The sequence below is a fragment of the Leuresthes tenuis genome, unplaced genomic scaffold (genome assembly GCF_036924035.1).
Source record: "Leuresthes tenuis unplaced genomic scaffold, fLeuTen1.0.hap1 SCAF_24, whole genome shotgun sequence".
NCBI lineage: Eukaryota > Metazoa > Chordata > Actinopteri > Atheriniformes > Atherinopsidae > Leuresthes > Leuresthes tenuis.
Window position 1 is genome coordinate 18,307,724 of NW_027325378.1, and position 18,184 is coordinate 18,325,907.

General features: G+C 42.5%; 1 protein-coding gene across 1 annotated transcript in view; it reads right to left on the reverse strand.

Moving 5' to 3' along the window:
* Nucleotides 1-59: 59 nt before the first annotated feature.
* Nucleotides 60-18,184, reverse strand: part of abca4a (ATP-binding cassette, sub-family A (ABC1), member 4a) — a 30,515-nt gene continuing 12,390 nt past the window's right edge. The window contains exons 12-49 of the mRNA XM_072378230.1: nucleotides 15,975-16,180; nucleotides 15,715-15,891; nucleotides 15,291-15,513; nucleotides 13,958-14,179; nucleotides 13,440-13,644; nucleotides 13,276-13,353; nucleotides 12,931-13,140; nucleotides 11,643-11,820; nucleotides 11,431-11,562; nucleotides 11,177-11,316; nucleotides 10,929-11,066; nucleotides 10,455-10,633; nucleotides 10,096-10,201; nucleotides 9,527-9,732; nucleotides 9,263-9,317; nucleotides 8,042-8,199; nucleotides 7,638-7,762; nucleotides 7,406-7,504; nucleotides 7,126-7,315; nucleotides 6,878-6,972; nucleotides 6,585-6,617; nucleotides 6,273-6,378; nucleotides 6,071-6,145; nucleotides 5,741-5,910; nucleotides 5,353-5,530; nucleotides 5,142-5,257; nucleotides 4,017-4,164; nucleotides 3,806-3,929; nucleotides 3,504-3,633; nucleotides 3,283-3,403; nucleotides 3,104-3,166; nucleotides 2,883-2,989; nucleotides 2,606-2,747; nucleotides 2,192-2,326; nucleotides 1,949-2,052; nucleotides 1,762-1,854; nucleotides 1,414-1,663; nucleotides 60-1,180 (exon numbers count right to left, since the gene is read on the reverse strand). Of these exons, the coding sequence (XP_072234331.1) occupies nucleotides 1,055-1,180; nucleotides 1,414-1,663; nucleotides 1,762-1,854; nucleotides 1,949-2,052; nucleotides 2,192-2,326; nucleotides 2,606-2,747; nucleotides 2,883-2,989; nucleotides 3,104-3,166; nucleotides 3,283-3,403; nucleotides 3,504-3,633; nucleotides 3,806-3,929; nucleotides 4,017-4,164; nucleotides 5,142-5,257; nucleotides 5,353-5,530; nucleotides 5,741-5,910; nucleotides 6,071-6,145; nucleotides 6,273-6,378; nucleotides 6,585-6,617; nucleotides 6,878-6,972; nucleotides 7,126-7,315; nucleotides 7,406-7,504; nucleotides 7,638-7,762; nucleotides 8,042-8,199; nucleotides 9,263-9,317; nucleotides 9,527-9,732; nucleotides 10,096-10,201; nucleotides 10,455-10,633; nucleotides 10,929-11,066; nucleotides 11,177-11,316; nucleotides 11,431-11,562; nucleotides 11,643-11,820; nucleotides 12,931-13,140; nucleotides 13,276-13,353; nucleotides 13,440-13,644; nucleotides 13,958-14,179; nucleotides 15,291-15,513; nucleotides 15,715-15,891; nucleotides 15,975-16,180 (5,343 nt within the window). The 3' untranslated portion in view covers nucleotides 60-1,054. The remainder of the gene's footprint in view (nucleotides 1,181-1,413; nucleotides 1,664-1,761; nucleotides 1,855-1,948; nucleotides 2,053-2,191; nucleotides 2,327-2,605; nucleotides 2,748-2,882; nucleotides 2,990-3,103; nucleotides 3,167-3,282; nucleotides 3,404-3,503; nucleotides 3,634-3,805; nucleotides 3,930-4,016; nucleotides 4,165-5,141; nucleotides 5,258-5,352; nucleotides 5,531-5,740; nucleotides 5,911-6,070; nucleotides 6,146-6,272; nucleotides 6,379-6,584; nucleotides 6,618-6,877; nucleotides 6,973-7,125; nucleotides 7,316-7,405; nucleotides 7,505-7,637; nucleotides 7,763-8,041; nucleotides 8,200-9,262; nucleotides 9,318-9,526; nucleotides 9,733-10,095; nucleotides 10,202-10,454; nucleotides 10,634-10,928; nucleotides 11,067-11,176; nucleotides 11,317-11,430; nucleotides 11,563-11,642; nucleotides 11,821-12,930; nucleotides 13,141-13,275; nucleotides 13,354-13,439; nucleotides 13,645-13,957; nucleotides 14,180-15,290; nucleotides 15,514-15,714; nucleotides 15,892-15,974; nucleotides 16,181-18,184) is intronic.

Consider the following 18,184-nt stretch of genomic DNA (forward strand, 5'->3'; position numbering starts at 1 on the left):
TAATCTCAGGTTTTATTCAATTTAGTAGAAAACTTTTGTGTTCTTGTTGGGTAGTTAGGGTTTTTTTTTCGTTTTTTTGTAGAAACGCACATGTAAGTTGAAACGGGCTGAATAAAGGCGCACATCTTAAAGACAAACTTTATTTCATGCTTCTCATAGAAACATCACCATTTTTTTCTGTCTCTGTCATCTTTCTGCAGTAACACCAGGTGTTGTTGGAATGCAGAGAGATGACCAAAGTTGCACATGCATATGCTATAAAGTGCAAAAACATAGACACCAAACTATCACATAGTGTTGAAATGATTTTGACTTCAGCAGAAGGATTTTGTAATGATTATCAGCAGTACTGCACTAGCATATTGCCAAACATCTTGGTAAAAAGTGTAATACTTGTGATCAATAAAGTGCTAGAACTATGCTCCTTTGGGTGTTTTCTCACATTTAAAAAGGCATTTAAAGACAATCTTGCATGGCATCTGAAGCAAAGAAAAAAATATATATATATAAAGGACCTATGCCTTTTCACAACCTCACACTTAGCTTTTTATTTTTTAAATCTTTTTCATAGATGAAATGTCTCTGTCCATTTCCTATTTCTAAATCTGTATTTCATTTAGTTCAACAAGGCCTACAAGGTGAGCAGAACATAAAACATACAGCAGGCACATAAATGCTCACTAACCCTGTTTACTTTTAAAAGCAAAGTAGACCATGTGCAGCATTGCATCGTGTTGAATCAAATCCAAACACTGCTGCCCCAACTTGCGTCGCTGTAAGGTTTCTAACGCATACGACTGACCAAATTCCACAATCAGAAGGCTCCTTAAATATGGATTAAAAGTGCAGACCTCTTTTGGATAGCTCAAGTTCATCATCTGAGGCTTTTAGCATCTAAAAATAGATGCAGTCACTGGTTTCTAATAGAGGAGATGTGATTGAAGACTCTGTGTTGAAAAGGTGGCTCTATTCCTGTCTCCATAATCCTCCGAAGTGCTGACGAGTCCATAGGCCACCGGAGTGGGAACCAACAGCTGTCATCCAGGTCAGCTTATTAAGTTCCCTTCCTTAAAGACTTGATGGGTGTGGTATCGATATAACGTTGTGCTCCAGCAACTTTTGGATGCAATACAATAGAGTCATCCTCTCTTGACTGCTGCTTGGCAAAATTCACAAACACCTGCAGGGAAATATGAAGATCAAAATGAATGATGTAGTAAGCTACAACAGGTCGACACCAGAGATATAAAGAGATGGTAAAGTTTTGTCTTTTTGAAGAGAACATTTACAGAAAGCAGGGCTAAAACATCTTAAATATATAAGGTAGTTAAAATCTTAAAAGAGAGCAGATATGACCCATCTTGAATATCCATTTTAGAATTCATTACGTTCTGTTTGCCCGAGTTTAATCACCTGGTCGAGAGTGGTCTGTGACACAGAGTAGTCCTCTATGTTGAGTTTGTCCTTGTTAGCCAGCACCATTTGAAATATCCTTGCCAGAGAAGGGGAGGAAATCTTGTACTGTAGAGTGTTGTAGTGTTTCTCCCTTTGAATGCAGCCAGGGAAGGTGCTCTCCATGAAGGCTTCAGCGGGGTTCAGGTCCGGGGCACAGCCAGGCTTCGCTGCCCTGATTTTCATGGTCACGACATAGCCGTCACCGAATCTGGATCAGAATAACAGTTTTTTGGGTTTTTTTTATGTAGACGTTTTGGTATTTTTTGTAACGTTATTAGCAATATGACATAAACTGAGATGACCCACTTGTATTTGAGATGCTGAATGGTTCCCAAACACTTGAAGGATCCATTGACCATAATGGCTAAGCGGGTACACAGAGCCTCACATTCCTCCATACTGTGAATATGAAGTAATAACAATCCTGTTGTGTGCTCACAGCTACAAACACATTTGTACTCACATATATCTATATGCGATAATTATAATTTACCTGTGAGAAGTGAGGACCACTGCCCGGTTGTCCTGAATGACACTCATGATGGAGTTCCACAGAAAACGTCTGGAGAGAGGGTCCATACCTGTGGTAGGCTCATCCTAAAGTACAGTGTTATAAAAACACATTGACATTTCCACAGCTGAATTTTGTCTATTCAAATCTGACCGTTCCCACAACTGTAAAGCCCATGCAAAATAATCAGCCATCTAAAGACAGTAGTACTATGGTTGGCCTCACCAGCAGCACCAGAGCAGGACAGCCTATCATGGCAATGGCGGTGGAGAGTTTCCTCCTGTTACCTCCACTGTAGGTCCCAGCGCTCTGACTGGCATACTCCGAGAGGCCCAGCTTCTGGATGGCCCATTCTGCAACCTAAATATGAAGCGAATATGTGCCTCGCATTACACTTTTCTGGCTCCTGTTCGTAAAGGCAGCAGTTTAGTGGAGAAGTTCAGACCTATGTCCCCCTGTCCCCCTGACACTGAGGTGTCACCAAGCCAGCTGAGAGACACAATGTCTCTAGTGTGTGTTAGGGTCTGCCCCAGGAGGACCTCTTGGTTGTACATTCCCAAAATACCAGATCTCGGAGGCCTCCAGGAATGGCAAACGGTCAAACTCCCACCAAAAACAAGAAGTATTGCTACTTCTCACCTTGCTGATCTCAGACTCTGGGACCCCACGGAGGCGTGCGTAGAGGTGCAGATGTTCTCTGCCTGTTAGCAGCTCATCTATGGCATCGAACTGCGGGCAGTAACCCATGTTCTGATGGACATCCAGGATATTGGTCAAAATGCTGCAAAGACAACATGGTAGGAACACAGTTAAACTTTAAAAGGATTTCTGTGACATGCCTCCAACAAAGAGACTAATAGATTCACCTCTGAGTGATCCAGATAACAACCACATGGGTTAACTTCATATTACGAACCTGTGACCAGAAACTGTGGCCTCTCCTGAAGTCACATCTATATCCCCAGTCAGCATCTTAAATGTTGTGGTCTTTCCTGCTCCATTTACACCCAAAAGACCGAAGCACTGCAGGTGATGAGGAGGAGAAGAAAATAAACACAGACAAACGATAAAGTTCACAGTCTGTCTCCTCTGAGGAGCATCTGTCTGAAATCCATTAAAGCTAAAACTGAGCCAAACCTCTCCAGGTGATACTCCAACACAGATTCTGTCCACTGCAGGGATGATTGTTCCCGTGTATGTCTGGCAAAGAAAGAAGGCAACAAAATTAAATTGAAACAGCTAGTATGAAAACCTTTTTCTTTTTTTTTTCTGCTTTACTTTTATCCTTTAGTCTACAATAAAGAAAATTACCTCACCTTGGACAAGTCTTTTATGTGTAAAATGTTGTTTGTTTTTCCACTTTGGTGGATTCGCTCTCTTTCCTCAGCTACATCTACATCTTCGTCCGCATTGTGAGGCTTTGGGCCATCTGGAATCCTGTGAAAAGGAAAAATGACTAATCAGCAAACCAACTGTTAAGTCCAGGTGACAATCTCGTCAAATATCAGATTGTGTAATCCAGTCTTGCTGCACTTGCCAGTGGTCAAGGAAGAAGCGATACTGGAAGAGAATGTTAAGGATGAAATAGACAAATCCTTCAACAGCCATGCAGAACAAGTTCTTCCCAATGAAGTCCCAGTTATAGGGATCTGGACTGTAGTCATCACCTGAAGAAAAGCATACACACAGCACAGCTTTAAGTTGTGTTTTCACATTTAATGTTTTTCATTTATAAACTGTTGTGAAAATATATCCACAACTTAGATAAACCTAATCTATATTTGGTATTTGCTTGCTGGGCCATGACAGGTTTGATTGCACATGTGTAGTTTTTCGTACCAAAACGGGTGTTGATATCAGTCACAGCCTGGTTCGTGGCCATGTCTATGAGACCCCGGCCCAGGCAGTAATGGGGAAAGATGAGCAGCATTGTCTTTAACATCTGGTTGAACCTGTACAGAGCCTAGAAAGTGATCCGACAAATGTAATGAGTACGAGAGGATAGGCGGATTGTAAACAGAACTCAAGTAAACGAGCCCCCTAAACCTACCGTGGTGCTCTCAAAGAGGTCCAGGATGAAGGTGATGGCGCTGCTGTTGATGCCAATGAAGAGGTTGATACATGACAGAGAGACGTAGGCTGTGCTGGGGACGTTGAATACGTAGGACATGGGGTACATCATGGGTGTCACAGACCAGCTACGAAAGAAAGAAATATGAATCAGTTCAGCAAAGAGAATGTCAAAGTGTAACACAAATGGCATCCTATTAGGCACTATTTAACAAAACACTTGTGGACATTGCCTGCTGATCTTGCTTTTAAATCCATATCAGTAATGGACCTTAAACAGAGGAGGTGGCCTCGGGTATCACCAACCAAACACTCATATTGCGGCTTTGATTCTCCTCCTAAGGTCGTTTCACAGCCATTTGCACCTTCCACTTGTGACTGTGTTGGTCAGGCAGGTTAACGGCTCACACGTGTCAATGACCTAAACTACCCATAGATGGGCGAGTGGGTCAGTGGCACACATGTAACTCCCAATGACTCTTGAAGTGTAAATGTCCCAACATATGTCCTTTGAGTGCTTACATGGCCCCTAAACGTTTTTCTGCTCAACAGAATTAAATAGAAATAAATCCTGTTAGTTTCAAGACAAAGCCAACACAAACAGGACAAATGTTGGCCACTACCGTGCCATTCTATGTGCTGATAGGCTGATTGCACTCGACACTGCTGATAAGTTACCATATCGGTCCATCCTTAAGCTGAAGAACACATTCCATTGGTGAAATTTGAACTCTCACATCCCCTGATCATTGTTGAAACTGTACAATTCATTCATCCAATGTGATCTGTTCTTTTTTTCATGTTGCTCTGCCAGCTTCAAGATCAATTACAGTTTTGGGTTTGGAATTTCGTTTTGCACCATCTTTACAGTCTTTTTATGTACTTCTCTGTAGTTTAGAATGTGACATTTGATAACAATAGTTTGACGCAGGGGACACATTTGTACAGAAAATGCATTCGGGCAGCTTTGCGACTGTTTATGGCTGCTTTTAAACTGTCCACTTGAGGCAACGCTCCTGTCTATGTTGATTTTGTTTGTCTTGTTTGCTGTCAATTATGGAAAATAATAGACACGCACAGTTCAAACAAAATGACTGCAACTTACCCATAAAGCATAAGCAGGGCAATCAGGGGTTGTAGATTGGTTGGTGAAGTGTAGCACCTCTTATCAAAAAAGATGAAAATTTTCACCACTAATGCAGCACTGATGGAGTAATTTACCTGCAGAGAGGGACAGTAAATACCGGCCTCTGTTAAAAGAATATGCCGACGTGTCAGACACTAGCACACTCTAAAAGCTAATGGGGCTGCTGTACCATGTCCCACAGAAGGTTGGCTATCCAGTACACCAGTGGACTGACACCGCTGACAAACTGCAGGTGTTTGGCCTGAGTGACCCTCTCCTGGATGAGGTAGAGGACAAAGCTGGCTGGGACAAAGGACATAGCAAAAATGACGCAAATAGCCACCACTGCGTCCACTGAGGTGGTCAGTCTGTGGAAAGGAAAGAAAATTAGAAACGTCTCCATGAGCGGTGGTCATAGAAAGGCTCATTTTTAGAAAATCTATGTAAACTATCCTGTTTTGGCTCAGCTAAAATACAAAATAGAAAGACTGGACTATCAAAACTGTTTACCTTCCCTTTAAAAAAAAGAGCAAAAGCAGTATAATGGGGTAAGGATTATCTGGCCAATGGTCACTCACACAGTGATCTCAGAGAGCTGCTCTTTGGTGAGGTTAATAGGATGGTTGATGGCAGTGATTCCATATTCATCCAAATTAGCTCCTTTGGGCAGGTTTGCCCGGAGGATGGCGTTGTTGGCCACATTCATAAAAGATACCATCGAATGCCAGCCCTTATTGTTGTACCACACCTGGGAAAAGCAGTGAACAACACAATTTGGCAAATTATATATTGTCTTTATGATGCAAGCGTGTCATATAAAAACTACTTCATCAGATGCTGTTATAAAACAGGCAAAGAGATCAAAAAGAGGAATTTTTCATCCAGCAGATGAGCTTTGCCGAACTAACCTTGACATTGTTTTCAGTCTCCATGTACTTGAGGAATGTCCCAATATCATTCAGCATCTGTTTGGAGTATTTGCCCTAAAAATAAAAATTGGAAGGCTCATCAGAAAATCCTTTTTTGTGAAAAAATGCAAGCGTGCCTAAACAGAAATGACAGAGCACTTACAGACAAAAGAAAACACGATATTTGGCCTCAGAGCCTTACCCCAGTAACATTGAGAAGTCGTCCCAGCTGGGCTGCAACATCCTGAATCGTCTTTGGCTGTACTCCTAAAACAGGAAGCTGTCCTCCAACTGATATACCCCCATACCTGGACACCACAGAGAAAATCTATTTGACACCTATCAAACTTGTAATCTGTAATCCTGTGACGGTAATACGTCAATGCAACCACTAGAGAGAGCACTGCACCAAGACACCCTCACATCCTTCCACAATATGTACCCCAAAACCCATGAGAGATCCCTATTTAGACATAAATCTAATCTTCCAGTGTATAAGTGGGGTGGAAATTACCTTTGCTCATTAACCCAATATTTGCTCTTCAAGCTGTGGAGAAATCACACGAGAGACTGAATTATTTCTCAAATAGCAATGCATAACAGTACGAAAAAGTAACATTCAGCATTTTGTGCACCATTCTCCATCTTTTTTATTATATCAGTGCTTGTTACAATCTGCCACCTTAAATTCAGATCAATTCACAGCAAATAACTCTACAGTACTGGTGTGATTACATTACTTTCCTTTGTTTCCATTTGCAGTTTTTCCATTTATTCTATTTTTGAACTGTCACAAAGATCCAGTACCTGGTTCTGATGAGACCGGGGTAAGTCTTCACCAGGTAGTCAGAGATGTTCCTACCAGTCAGGTCCATCAGAACATCCCCTGTTGACTGGATCCTCTGATGAGCAAAACAACACAAAGGGTTGCATTTTAAATTAGACACGTGTCACTTGTTGTAGATCTAAAGCAATCAAAAAAGCAAAAGTTCTACTCATGGAATGAAGTAGTGTGCATGAGCTGAAAAATGTTGAAGATCAGTTTGTCAACCTACCTGTGGGGGGGGCAGGCCTCCAGCTCCCTCAGGACAAACAGGGAGCATGGTGAGTTTTTTGGGTGTGCTGCACTGACATTCCGGAGATGGTTTAAGGGAGTCCCACTGTGGGCTCTCCAGCATTTCTATCAGGGCAGGGTTAACCAAGGGCATCTCCCACTCTGTGGTGATGTTGTTACATGGGAAATCTCTGGCAAAGGAAGAACGAAAAGCATGCTATGAAAGAAAAATATTCCAACAAAATAATTAGATATATACAGTCACTGTAAAGGTCACTTACTCCAGTGGTTCATCCACCATGCAGCGAGTTCCAAAACCGGGATTGTCCAGCAACACCTTACCAAAGTATCTCATGTGAGCATCCATTGGACGCTCGTTGCTGCAATAGACCGATCAAGGAAGATAATTATAAAAATGTGACGATGCCATTCGATCATAAATAAATTTTCATTATGACCTTACTAAAGAGCCATGTCTCCTCATGATAGCTAAATGGTGTAACTTGGGACTACCTGAAGAAGGTGTACTGTCGCCCATACATCCAGGGGCTGAGGGGCAGGCTGGGATACTCTCCAAAAGGTGGGACAATGAGTGTGAACATCAGTGCCAGGAAGACAAAGCTGGCGGGCAGAACAATCTACCAAAGACACAATTGCAGTTTAGAAAACAGCAAAGATCTGTAACAGTCATATGACGGCCTGTGTGGGACAAAAATGTGCTGACTACTTGCTGATTAATACAAAAAAAGTCTGGTGTTTCTTGATTAAAAAAATATATATTTTAAAATGTATCAGTCCTAAATGTGTACTAAATGCAAATACTGTAACATTAAGAAATAATATCAAACACTGTAACTTTATTTACATATATGTCATTATCATTATGATTATGATGTGATAAATCACAGGCAGGTAACCTGGGCAATGAAGTCTTTGTAGGAACGTGTGGCATGATGTAACCTCTTGATCATCAGGGCAAAGAACTGTTTGATGATCAGACAGAGGCCTCTGACCTGGTAGGATCCCCTGCCTGCACTGGCCTCTGAGATATCACATGGGCCCTGGCCATTGGACTCTGGAAAACAAACCCAAGTTAAATTGACATAGAATAAGTTGAGCCACAGCTGTGAACCCAGAAAAGCCAGCGAGCTACCCAAGCAATTTAGCTTTTTTCAAGCAACGTTCAAAATGTATTTGCCAAAAATACTCAGAGGATGTCTTAAGGACTCAGTAATCACCTTCACGTGACACTGGACCCTCCCAAAGCTGCAATTCTAAATAAAAACTGGTCTAGCGCTCATCAGAATGCCCACGCTGAAGCTCTCTGCATTGTGCTGTTGTCAGGAAAAACACAATACCATCGTATAATTTTTTAATAGTTTCATTACTTGAAAAATCATGCCAAAGCTTTATAAAAAGTTTCAGCCAGATGCTGATTAGCTTAGCACAAAGACTGAAAGCAGGGGCTAACAGTTAGCATTGCTCAATAAAAAAGGGGGGAAAAATGAATTGAAACCTTTCTACTTATGTTTTAGTAGAAAAACACAACGTCGTTTTATGGTGCTGTAATCTTTTAGTACTTGCTTACTTTTTTTCACCCTAGCGTGTCAACCTTTGTGAGCTTTGAGGTGTCTGTGTTTTCTTTGAACCAAGCTAGGCTAACTGTACCGTGCTGCTGCAATCTTTGTGCTTTTATGTTAACATTATAGGGAACCTTCAAACCTTATTAACTCTCACTTTATTTTTTTCTCATAAAGTTGCCATTTATTAGACTGTCAGTATGTTCCTTTATATTCTCAGTTAAACTCCACATTAGACCTTTAAAAAATATGTTTGTCCCACAACAGCAGCAGTAGTCCAGAGCTCTAAGCTGAAAGGCACCATCACCTTTTAGTGCTTCCACATCAACACCCACTCTGTTGAATCCACAGACACTAGCTCGTGAAACCTGCTGCAATGATTTATCTGAAAGGGTTCAAGAATGGACACGAAGGAAAGAACACACTTGATAATGGGTAGACTGAGGAACAGGACAGCAGGGGCTACGACAACACATTCAGAAACACAATAAATGAATAAGAAGACAATAGGACGTTTGAAGAGGGTTCCACAATAAGTTTGTCTCTCTTTTTATGTACCTTGAATGCATTTCTTTTTGGCTGCGTTTCCATCTGCAGTGACCTTTAGAAAGATCTATAAGAAAATAGATCATCTTATTATCAGGACCCAAGACTGACAGAAGCACTTATATTTATACCATATATTTATAAAACATACAATGTATGATTGATTTTTTCTTTTGTACTTTCTGTAAAAAAAATTGCAATTGTTTATGTTAAATTGAAACTACTGTTAACGTGTCCAGTTAGAAATTTATTTCCTTTGTTTTTGTTTCCACACACCTCCTCCAGCGATGTGTCGGACACACCAAAGCTGCTGAGACCGATGTCCACAAGGGTTTCCTCCAGCTCTCTGAAGAGGCTAGCGTATGCCCTGGGTTTGAAGTTCCGGTTCGGCAGCAGAAAGGTCAGCTCCTGGCCAATGGCCTCAATTAGACGAGCCTGGGGCACATGATGATGGACCACTGCTGTGATGGTTTCCAAGTTACCTGTTGGTAGAATGATTTGATTTTATTGCATTTCTATTATAACCGTTCTAAATGTGTTTTTTTACTCTTCCTTTTATTTTCTGCTCTTACTTTTGCTCTTCTCTTAGTCATACATTTCTAAGTGCAAATTAAATCAGTAAACAGATATCAAACAAACTGTAACATATAAAGGCAAGACTGCATGTTCCATTAACTTTTAATGGGTATATAGAGACTGTGGAGTATTTTCTAAAGCTCAGTGTGCACAGTGTGTTTCTAAATGAGCCACCAGCAGGTACAATTAAGACCCACTTACAGCAAATCTGTGCAAAAAGATTCCACTGAGGATTAAAGTCACAGTAATGGAGCTGATGGTGACCTTACCATCCAACTTTCTGCCTGGGGATTGGCTCTCTTCCTGGCTTGCTTTAAACTTTAAACACTTTGAGCATTTACAGGAACAATCCTGTGTGCAGTCGCAGCTGGCCTGCTGGATGAAACGACAACACAAAAACAGCTTAGAGACACTACATGTGGGTTATTATGGAGATTAATCAGCATGACGCTTGTTTTCTACAGCGTTTTCACCAGGCTGCCCAGAAACAGTACAACCTAAAGTGTCTTCCGTTTGTGCTTCTGCTCTGACAATAATTCATCATTTCACTTTTGAAGCTAACCTCCTGTGTCCAATAAACGCTAATATGCAGAAACAAAAACGAGGTTTCATCTTCACAGGTCCCCACCTTGATATTGTCATGTTTCATTCGGCGTACAAGAGTGAGGTAGAAGCCAGCACCAAAGCAGTTCTTGAGGAAAATGGGTGAACCGCAGCAGTAGAGGCGACCCTGAGAGATGATGGCCACCCTGTCACTCAGCAGGTCGGCCTCGTCCATGTGGTGAGTGGACATGATCACTGTGCGCCCTGCAAAAGGGGGGATATTTGATGTTTCTGATTTGGATAAATATTGCTGCTGTGAAAAAAATATTGTGATGTTTTTCAAAGAGAATTTGGCTTGTGTAACAAATCCTGTTGGCCTAAGACTACATGACAGGCATGAGTCCAGTTATTGGATGCATATATTGGTTGAAATGAAAAAAAAGTCAAACATTACCAAGATTACAAATGCAGCTATAAAAAAAAAATAAAAAGAACCACAACACCCCCTGCCAGTAGTGGCAAGTAAAGCTTTGTGCTGGGCCTGTGCTGCCAGTGTTACCTGCACGGTATTTGAGCAGTAGGTCCCAAATCGAGCGTCGAGAGTATGGGTCCACCCCAGAGGTGGGCTCATCCAGGATCACCACCTTGGCCCCACCAACAAAAGCCAGGGCGACTGACAACTTCCTCTGCATCCCCCCTGGTTTGGAACACCGTAAGTTACTGATGGTGCACATGTTTTTGTGTGTTCGTGGCTTGCAAAGGGATGAGCATTTCAACAGTCGTGCGTGCACCTGCTTCCAAACCGACCTGAGAGGTTCTGGGTCAGCACATTTCTCTTGTGGGGAAGACCCAGATCCTGCAGCATGTTCTCCACCTCCTCCTCGGCCTCAGCTATTGGACGGCCTTTCAGCAGCGAGTAGAAGAGAATGTGCTCTGCTACAGTCATACTGAGAGAGAACAAGGGAAAGAGGAGGAAGCTGTCAAATCACATGCAAAACAATACCTTAATGAATGTTACTAATTAATTCAGGAGATGAAGTGTGGAGGAGTTGCATACATACTACTGAAAAAGGATGTTGTGTTGAGGGCACATCCCCAGAGACAGACGGATGCTGTCCATGTCTGTGCGGATGTCTTTGCCGTAAATAGTGGCTGTCCCCGATGTTGCCGGGAACATACCTGTCAAGATAGACCTGTGCAAAGGAAAAGATGGACTCAGATGTTTATGCATGTATATCCATATGCTTGCATGTACAGCATCTGTGTGACATACATGGTGGTGGTCTTTCCAGCTCCATTGTGGCCCAGCAAAGCAGTAATCTGGCTCTCATAGAAGCTGATGCTCAGGCCATCGACTGCCGGTGCGCAGCACTTGCCGAACACCTTAACCAGATTCTGGACGCAAACCCCCTTCACCAGATCAGGTGGCTCTGCCTCAAAGAATGACTGCTCTGTAGATAACGAAAGCAAATTCACTTTAGCTGTCTGAAGCTTAGTCAAAAATGCACCCGTGTCGGTTTGAATGAATCCCATCGTGTCTATTTTTAAGACAGGAAACAGGAAAATCAGGTATGAAATCATGTGATTGGAATGCCATAAAGAGTAAAGAAAAAGTCTCCATCACTTATTAACTAAGCATGAAACTGAAGGGCAAGCAACGTGTGTTCACATACGGTATGCCAGCAAGAGCAAACACACACAAGGACATCAAGTTCCCACACAGCGAAGCCTGAATGCGACGGTAAATACTCAGGAGCCACAGTTCTACACAGTACTGGATCAATTCTGTAATTTACTGTATGTGGCCAAAAAAAGTGCACAGCAGCGTGAAGACTTCTCTTCTCAATTACTGGGTTAAGGCCTGGAATCTATGGTGGCCAATACACACGTAAAAAGGAAACACTGAACCACTTTTTACAATTTGAGCCTGATGAATCCTGGCATTGTCATCTTGGAATATGCCTGTGCGATCAGGAAAGACAACCAAATAAACCCGGTTATTCGGTAAATTCTGGTAATGAGCGGACTTCCTTTTCAGGTCACGTAGTGTTGTTGAACCTCACCCTGACCAACTGAAGCAGTCCCAGATTATAATGATGGGTTCAGCACTTCATCCACCTCGGTGAAAATAGTCAGAATAGTCCTTTATGTTCTCTCCCATACTTTACATTAGTCTCACTGATAAGCTGTGTGGTAATGCTCTTATTTTCACTGTTAAACATTCCCATGAGTTCTACTGTTGAGCGGACCGATGATTTGACCTCTCTGAAACAGAATAACAGGGCATGTGTCTGTCAACGTGTGTCTGTCAGCTACTCCTTAAATCAGTTAGGGTTAAATAACTTGCTGCCAGGTGAAACATATTAATCACTGCAGTGCTTTTAATCACTACACTACTTTCCCAACAGCAGGACCTTTAGTGTTTGTTTAGTTAAATCCAGGTGAGGATTTTTTTTTTCCTTCCTGATCAGGCAATGTATTCTGGAATTTGTTCCTTGTCTAACCTTAACACTGATTAAAGTGTGTGGCAAAGCATAAAAAACAACAAGCAGCCATTATACCGTCTTTCTCCTTGTTCTTCTCAGACTCAGCCTGGTTTTCCTTCCCCAGCAAGTCACGCCGGTCCTGGTGCTGACACGACGGTGCGTCCTCCTTAGCCCCGGCTTGCTCCTTATCAACGTTTTCCTCCTCAGCTTTTTTCTGTTGCTCCCCTTGCTCCTTGTTTGCCAGGTTATCGAAACCTTTCCTATCCGACTCCATTTTGTCATTGCCTTTGGAAAATGGGGTTGAAGTTAGTTTGATGCTCGATGGCAAATACCTTACAGTCCAGTCAAGTATCATCACTGGTTTTGTCAGCAAAACTGGAAAAAGAAAAGCCCATAGAGAAATAGTAGTTGTAATTGTACCTGATGCTGGGGCCACACTGTTGAGCCAATAACATGGCAGGAAAGGGAAGTAAAAAGGACGGCCAATCCCATACTGTCCTGTGATGACAAAATAAATATCCAATAAACTGGCAAATATGCTTTTTTTGTGTGTTTTATGTGATGTAACCAGACAGCACGCTGACCAGGGAAGACATTGTCCAGGTACCAGGCCAGAACAGCATAAAGCACCGTGTCCAAGCCCATCATACAAATAGAGGTGAGGAAGGAGAACTCATCTCCCTCCAGGGGGCTGGTCCGGATGTTGTCCCACTGCAGACCCATACCCTGCTCCTCGTACCGTGACAGATACTCTGTCCCAAAGCCAAACGCCACCTGGGACAGCAGGCTCTGAGTGAGGAAGCAACGGCAAAATAAGACTTTTCAAATATCTACAGCCAGACTTTTAACTACCTGTAGTCTAATACTTTATTTAATGATTTGGATGAATAATCTTAGATGAGTTTGAACCACAGATATGTTTTCTTAATAAGGAATGGGTTATAGTTTTTAAAAAAAATATGGTATCTAATACCTATGTAACTAAGGGAATTCTGAGTGTGCAAAGGAGGGCTCAAATCTTAATGTTTTTAAGAAGCTAAGCTGTTCTGTGATGAAATAGGGAAAGTGTAGATGTTAGCATGCTTTCAGTACAGACACCCACCGCCAGGATCTTCATATCTTTGGTGATGCGGTCCTGCCAGGCGAAGCAGAAGATGTGCGGAAGGTAAAGGGTGAAGAATACAATACCGCAGCAGGCAGCTGCGAGGTTGGCTTGGTTGAAGAAGACGCTCAGGAGGAAGCACTGCATGATGGTAGCCGTGGTGAAGGTAAGCAGGAAGAGAAAAAGGATGGTGGGGTTGCTGTAATTCAGTACTCTTCCTCCCTGGAGATAATTGAGGAACATACAGAGTAATGTTCAAATGTGTGCAGCAACACCAAAGTGAAGCGCTCTTTCCATAAATGTTTGAATCATTTTGCTTTGGTGAAAGTGACAGCACAGGACATGCTGTGGGACTTTATATTGAATGTTGAATGGACAACCCCGATACCGGCTGTGTACAATGTAAAAAAAGAAGAAAATTCAATGATTTACAAATCTAATAAACTGAAATTTGTTTCACAACAGAACAAAGAACACAAAGACATTTAAAGATCCTCATCCAATCTTCATCAGCAACACATCTCATATCTCAATAGTTGGGACAGGCCCATTTCTACTACTGCATAGTGTCCCCTCTTCTCTGGTGCATCTGCTCTTTGGTCCCGAGGACACGGCATCCATGATTTCCAAAAAGAATATGAAATTTTGATTCATATGGCTCAGGACAGTTTTCTTCTTTGCCTCAGTCCATTTCAAGTGAGCTTTAGTCAACATTTGATATGGTTTTATGCTCTACTGTGAATCAAATGTTGGCTTATGAGGTATGCTAATCACTGGGTTGTGTTTCTATTTACATCTGAGACGTCAACCCAACTTTTTAGTACTCAAGAAGAAAGAATTAAAGAAATCAAGAGAAAAATGCAAGACCATAAACAAGCAGAAAAAGCCTACAGTGTCTGGTGCATTTGTTCATCATAAAATGGAAATCTGAGCCTCTATGGAACCTTGTTGGAAACATCAGGGTGCTGGTAAAGTATTCTGGAAAAGACAGCTCTCCGTGCAGAGACCCAATTTGGAAGATTTCATGTGAAAACCCGTTTTACCCAAAGCCTCCACAAGAGGTCCCATCAGCTCACTTTAATATATTATATAATGTCTGAGAGGCACTGTGAGCCGCTAATCATTGACAAGTCCCTTCCTGCAAATCCAACAAGATCCACACATAATTCTGATGATGTCATAGTGTTCACAGTGATGTCATTAATGATTTATAGGGTAAGTATCCACTGAGTGAGCTATTATAAACAATTCAGTTGTACAAGGAGAAGACTGGAATGATTCACAGTTGAACAGGTGATTTCTTCACACTCATATCTTGAGGAGGTTTGCTCACCATGATGATGGCAGTAAGGAGAGCTGTGCTGGTGCCCATCATGATAAAGCTGTCAATAAACCATGTGGACCAAATGACACCGTTGGTGACCCCCGTGGCCTTCAGGGTCTCCTTCAAGCGGAGTTCCTTCTCGAGAACAATACTCTTCACTATCATGGACACGGAGTAGACCCAGGCCAACACCATGAAGATGGGGAAACAGCGGTTCAGTGTCAGCATGAAGCTGGAGGGGGGAGGAAGAGCACAGATATGATAAGGAGAAGGAGGACCTGCTTACTGACGCATCGAGACAGAAATGTGTGATTCTCACAAGCTGTTGGATTCACTGCCAGAACAAGCAAGCAGTGAGTACTCTATGAGCTAAGCGAGAGTCAGCAGTTTCCTGCGATCAAACTTTCAATTCAATTATCATGTTTCCACTCACAGATCATCCACATAACAAGGGTAAGGCATCTGTTGTAGGTAAACCCCCAGAGGCCACTCCTTTCCTGTCTGAGTCTTGATGATCCCATGTTCTATTATGTCCTGAAGGTAAGCAAAGCCACCCCAAACGTAGCGGAGGTCATCCATAGGATCAGCCCTGGGGCCCGGGTCCCAGTACCTAAAAAAATACACACATGCTTAGCCTCCGTTTGCTTTGTCACGACACTGAATAGATCATTTCCACTTGAGGATGATTCTAACCTGTCTTTGACTTTATTGGTGCGCTCCACGGCATCGATATCCATACGGATCTTAAACTTCACATGAGCCGGGACATTAGTAGTCCAAGAGTGCATGTTCACAAAGACGAGGCCAGCCCAGAACTTGCCATCCTTTAGCAGGTCCAAGGCCCGATAAGTGACATCGTCCTTGTCAGGAAGAGCCACAAATTTATCGAGGATCATACACTGGCGGGGGGGGGGTGAACAAGAGAGAGACAGACAGACATATGAAAACAAGTGATGGACCTGAGTAACCTCTGGGTATGAGATGGAGAAAATGAATAAATCTCAATAAGATTTGGTAGATTTGCAATTCATCCCAAGGGGCCAAATCTTCTCTCTGATATTCAAAAGAGTTAACATCAAGGTAGCGCCCGACTAAAAGGCAGGTAAACGGGATAAATGCTCGAACCACTGTTTAGAAAATTAGATAAAATGATTTCGGTCCTATTGAGTAGAGTAGCATGACTTTTTTTTTTTATTCAATCGAGATGGTTTAGATTTATTCCTTAGGGGCCACAAATACCACATTTTCATGGCAAACTGTCTTGTAGTTGTGGAGATGGTTCATCCTGCAGAGAAGTGGTGGACTGACTGACAAGCTAAGACAGCCATCCCTGAGTGAAAAGCCCAGAAATACCAGAGTGGAGACATTCACACATTTGCAGAAGCGGTTGTCTCTTCCAAGAAAACTGCTTCTGTTATAGCCATTCACTGTTAGCTAATGCAAGACTAACTCCAAAACAGCTCTTCACCCCTAAGAGTACGCAGACAACCTCCCTCCCCAACGCAGAACATGCAAACACAGTCCTGCACCTGGAAACATGCACAGTCACCCTTTTGAAATGATTCATATCTAAAAGACGGACCCTTTATATGTTGACGCTTTCGCTCATATGAAGAGTGTGGCCCCACAGGGTGGTGTGACACGCATGCATGCCACCAACATGAGCCGGCCAACCATTAAACTCACGGTCATTGTTGTCTCTTTATAAAGGATAGAGGATGGAGTGACAGCTGTATCTAATCGGCCTCAGTCGTTCCCGCTCTCTCTGTCACACTCAAGTGCTGTAAGCTTCAACTTGGACAAAAACAAAGAGCACCAACAATCTCCCCGGCCTGTCTTCCAGGTACGCCCCATGTCAACCCCCCCAGTGCAATGAGCCTCTCATCGCGATTAGCCTCTGCAGGGAACGGGGCACTTTTAACTTTGCTTCAAATGCACTGGCCCCCCAAAAGGGGAGGGCCCTCACAAGAGACGGTATGTGATGTTTTGTTTTTGTTTTTTCTTAAACCGCCGCTCAATCACCGCTAACAAAAGAGAGTGGACAGCTGGTTTGCAACTTTGGCACATGCCCACCTGGGTAGACTTCCACATATCTGGACAGGGGACAAATTACAGAGCCAAAGAACAGTTTATTCAAATCCTCTAATAACGTCAAGAGTGGTACTGAGAGCAAAGTGCTCAGCTAACCAGGGGCATTGAAACCTAAGTGAAAGGACCTGTGCTTAAATGGATTATTCTTATGAATAAGCCTGTCCAAGAATTCGATGTTTCAAGTGAAACAAGAGTGGCAAAACAGTCCACATTCTTATTGTTAAAGTTCTAAAGGAGAAGTTCTAAAGGTTTGCAATAATGATCCTGACACTTTATATTCATCTGAAAACCTGAAGCCTCACTCTTGGAATGCAGTTATTTTGGACCTTGGTCACAATCTCAGCACCTGGTCAAAAACAAGCGGTAGCTGAACAGAAACCCAAAGGGCCTGAAGATAAAGATGAAATATTCCTCAAGTACAATGAGTATGTTGTTGCTGTTTTGTCTAATTCAGAGGTGAAAATATACATAAGTCAGGACACTCCGAGATGTCATTCTGACTCATCAAATCTTGCCTTAACAATCAACAGCCATGGGGTCAAGGTGAGGTGAGGAAGTTCAAGAAAAAAGTGTGCAGGCACATCTCCATGACCTTCACGGATGAATCTTCTAAAAAAAAACTATTTTTTTTCATCAACATTCGGGACCAGAATTTGCACTTTTCTGCTCTGGATGACTGCTCAAAGTGCTTTTACACTGCAAGCTGTATTTACACACAGACACACTCATACAGCACTTCTCAGTTTACACAGCATTACAGGCTGCCCAGCGCTTTTTCTTTTTGCCATCAGACACTGATGGATGCACTGAAG